The 3,752-nt window shown below is 57.3% G+C and overlaps 1 protein-coding gene across 1 annotated transcript; it reads right to left on the bottom strand.

Moving 5' to 3' along the window:
- Nucleotides 1–1,698: 1,698 nt before the first annotated feature.
- LOC103768695 (galanin receptor type 2-like) lies at nt 1,699–2,489 on the bottom strand. The gene has a single exon (XM_008935850.1). It carries the CDS (start codon nt 2,417–2,419, stop codon nt 1,700–1,702), a length of 720 nt encoding a protein of 239 aa, XP_008934098.1. The 5' UTR covers nt 2,420–2,489; the 3' UTR covers nt 1,699.
- Between the last annotated feature and the right edge of the window lie 1,263 nt (nt 2,490–3,752).

Below are 3,752 nucleotides of genomic sequence, written 5' to 3' on the forward strand. Positions count from 1 at the left end.
GGAGAGCACAGGGTCCCAGGTAGAAATAACCTCCTGCAACACATCCCAGTCCTGGGGAGCTCTGCTGAGAGAAGCACAGTGGGGAGGATGGCTGCATCAGGACCCAGACCCTGGAGCAGACCCCTGGGGAGAGCAGGGTCCCAGGTAGAAATAACCTCCTGCAACACATCCCAGTCCTGGGGAGCTCTGCTGTGGGGATTCACAGGGAGGGAAGTCTGTGCAGACAGACTTACAGCCTCTGCCATGGCAATTTAGAGAGACCTGATCTTCATGGGTGGTTGGTGCTGTTGGGGTATATCCCCTGGATCTAGGAGGATTGCAGGGATACTTAGCACAGCTCATCCCAGCTCCTGTGCGTTTTCACCACCTCTTCTGCCTGTGCTCTGCTGCAGGGTTTTCAAAAGAGTTAATTAATCCTGTTGCAGTGATGCTCTTCTGGTAGAGGAAAGGGCAGGTCTTCAGCAGAGCCCTGGGCTGCTGGAGGGCTCTGCCACTTGCGGAGCCTCGGCAGCGTTAAGAGCAGGGCTGTGTGAGTCCCATCAGCTCTCCTGTGCGGGTATACCGAGGGGAGTGCAGCCCCACTTCTCACCTCACAGCGGCCCCCGCTCGACGGACGTGCTTGGACGTAACCCGCACCCTCCACCCCCCGCTGCCTGTGGGCCCCTCCATCCAGCAGGTCCCACCACCCCCCCAGCACCCGCTCTCTCCTCTGCTGCTGACTGGGCTGCTGACTGGGCTGTCTGAAGGGAGCTGGACACGGGATGCAGGGTGGAGGGTTTTATTGAGGCTTCCCTGGCTGGGGCCCCCCAGCACTCGTCCAGCCCCACACCGTGGTCCCAGGAGAGCCCTGCCCATCCTCCCCTTTGCCCTTCTCCACAAGCCCCTCGCCCGGGTTGAGGCTGAGCCGTGCCTGTGCTGCCTGGGAGCATTCCAGTCCTCCCCCAGCGCCGACCCGCTGATGTCCAGCTCTGCTTCCGATGGCAGCACCACCTCTCCCACGGGACCACAGCAAGGAGCCTCCCACCCCACCGGTCCTCGCTGACCTCCGGGTGCTCTGCAGGGTCTCGCACACACCACAGCGGCAAGGATGAGCCATGGGCAGTGCCCTGTGCCCTCAGCTGTCCTGTACTGGGGCTACGGATGCTGCTTCCAGCCATGCTCCACCTCAGGGAACCCTCCCCTGAGCCCCAGGGAGATGTGAAAGCCCAGCTAGCACTGGCTGTGCCAGGAAGGTTTGTCTCCTGCTTTCTATGCATCTCTCCTGGATTTTCTTACCTGAGCCAGGTTTGTGCCCACGTGGCTTTGGGCACACAGCTCCTGAACTGGGACACAAACAAATGAAGACTTCCTAAATGTCCCTAAAAATGCACCCTGCTAACGCCAGTCAGATGCTTTGTTGGTTGGAGGGACCAGAGCTTTGAATAGCTCCAGGTGTAGGTGCAACAGTGTGTAAATCCATCTGTGACAGAGGAACAAGACCTGATTTAGGGGGTTGATCTCTCAGCAAGTTTTTGAGTGCTTCCCTTAGATCCTTGGTCGGTTGCTTGTCTGAGTCTGTAGTCAGCAGCATCGCTTTGGCAGTTATGATATCTGGGTGCATTTGAATGAAAAAGGGTATGATTTAACAGATTTCAACCCAAAACGTAGCCCAGCCCCAGGCCTGAGACACTGCAAGGCCGTGGGGTGGGACGAAGCTCTGCTAGGTGACGTTGAAGGTGATGAAGGAGCCATCTGCTTTCTGCTGATAGCCCACCAGCTCTGCCTCCCCCCAGGGCTGGGCTGGGGCCTTGCAGTGCCTGGAGAAGCAGCCGGGCAGGGCTTGGCCGACGCGGGTCACCTCGCTGAGCTCTGCTTCCAGCGTGCTGATGGTGTTCGTCGCCTGGGCCACGTGCACCTTGTTGGCTGCCTTCTTGTGCAAGAGGCAGATGAAGATCTTCTTGAAGCCCTTGCGGAAGTGTTTGGAGACCAGGGCGTAGACGATGGGGTTCACGCAGGAGTTGGCGTAGGAGATGAGGTGCGAGAGGATGCGGAGCACGTACGTAGCGTGGTTGAGGGGGAAGTACCCGAACCAGACACACAGGATGATCAGGTGATGGGGCAGCCAACAGAGGCAGAACAAGACGGCTACAATGATGATCATCCTGGTCACCTTTCGCTTGGCCTTCTTGGACTCTGACATGTCTTGGAGAGGGTCCACAGAACTCCACAGGTACCGAATAGTCCGCACGTAAGTGAGGCTGAGGATCAGCACTGGGATAATGTAGCTGAAGATGAAGGTGCAGATGTCCATGACCTTGCGCTGGGAGATCTCCCAGACCGGGTGGCAGACGGTCAGGTTGGCCAGCTGAAACTCCTGGTAGTAGCTGAGGTAAGGGCCTGAGAAGATGAAGGAAAGCCCCCAGATGAAGCAGATGGCCATGAGGGCGTTCCTGGGTGTCCTCAGCTCCCTGGAGTGCAGGGGGTATCGTATGGCCAAATACCTGCATGGGAAAAGGAGAGACACGACTGCAGGTCCTGTGGAGGGCACAGAGAGATGCTCCAGGAGCAGGTGGGAGAAAGGGCAAAAGTGATGGACTTGAGCTTTCCAGGACAATTAGTCCTACAATTGATTTGCTGGTGCTTCTCAGGGTCCCTGTGCAGTGCAGGGGGATGAGGAGGATCCTCTCCTCTGATCCTCTCTCTTCACCCTCTCTGCTCCCAGCAGTGCCTGTATGGAAGATGGGGATGGTCCCCTTCTGTCTCTCTCCCTAACCCAGCGCATCCTCACTTGATCGCCAGTCTGGCTGGCTCAGGTGATAGCAGCACGGAGGATAGGAATGCTGGAGGAAGTCCCCAAGATCCCCAGACACCACATTCTTCATGCTGGCACATGTGAAAGCACATCACCCATTTTCAGTTCTGTAATTAGCTGGTTCCTTAATTACCACCAGCTTGGTGGGATGCAGGAGGAGAGGCAGACCCTGGCTGTGTGTTAGTTCTGGGGGGGCCTGTCCTGGCAGCCAGTGTGGTGCTGTGCCGGGATGGCAGGACACATCCAGCCCTGCTCTGGGGCTGCTGTGCCCGTCCCAGGGGACTTCCCACATCACATCTCCCAGGTTTCAGGCACTGAGTGACACCAGGAGCCGCCTGCCAGGAGATTGCTGTAGGTTTGTAACTCACTGGTGGTTGCAGAAGCAGGGGCTGAGCTGTAGCATGGAGTAAAACACAGGCAGGGGCCACAGGCTGCCTTTTACAGAACTTCCCAGCCACAACCCACCCTGGGCCAGGCTGGGACAGTCACTGGCACAGAAAGACTTTCTGCTAATAAAAGGGACACCGCTTTTCCCACTCTCCTCAGCTCAAACATCCCAGTGTTGTCTCCTCCTTGAGGTTTGCCCGCTTTGCTGTTGAGAGTGCAGGGGCTCTCTCCAATCCATGCATCCCAGGAAGAGCTGGGGCTGTGCAGGGACTGAGCTTTGCTGTTATCTTTTTTTTTTAGTTTTTTAAATTTTTATTCACTCCTTCAATGGCCAGAGCCTGCAGATAAATCCCAGTCCTACAGCTTCAGGGTCTGAAAGCTTCCTCCAGCTTTGGGGGTCCCACCCCAACTCTCTCTGCTGGACCCCATCCTCGATGGTTGCATTTCCTTGCACACATGAAGTGGGAAATGCTCCTGGACTCCCCAGGGAGGTCGCAGCACTCGGAGCTTAGCTCCAGGAGCTCCTCTCCTCTCTCCTGCCTCAGGGGCGTGCAGAGAAGGGGAAGCCTCAGGG

The sequence above is a fragment of the Merops nubicus genome, unplaced genomic scaffold, assembly GCF_000691845.1.
Source record: "Merops nubicus isolate BGI_N331 unplaced genomic scaffold, ASM69184v1 scaffold27542, whole genome shotgun sequence".
Classification (NCBI taxonomy): Eukaryota; Metazoa; Chordata; class Aves; order Coraciiformes; family Meropidae; genus Merops; species Merops nubicus.

What these genes read in the sequence shown, in the direction of transcription:
- LOC103768695 (XM_008935850.1), bottom strand. Translation starts at nt 2,419, where the DNA reads ATGGCCATCTGCTTCATCTGGGGGCTTTCCTTCATCTTCTCAGGCCCT.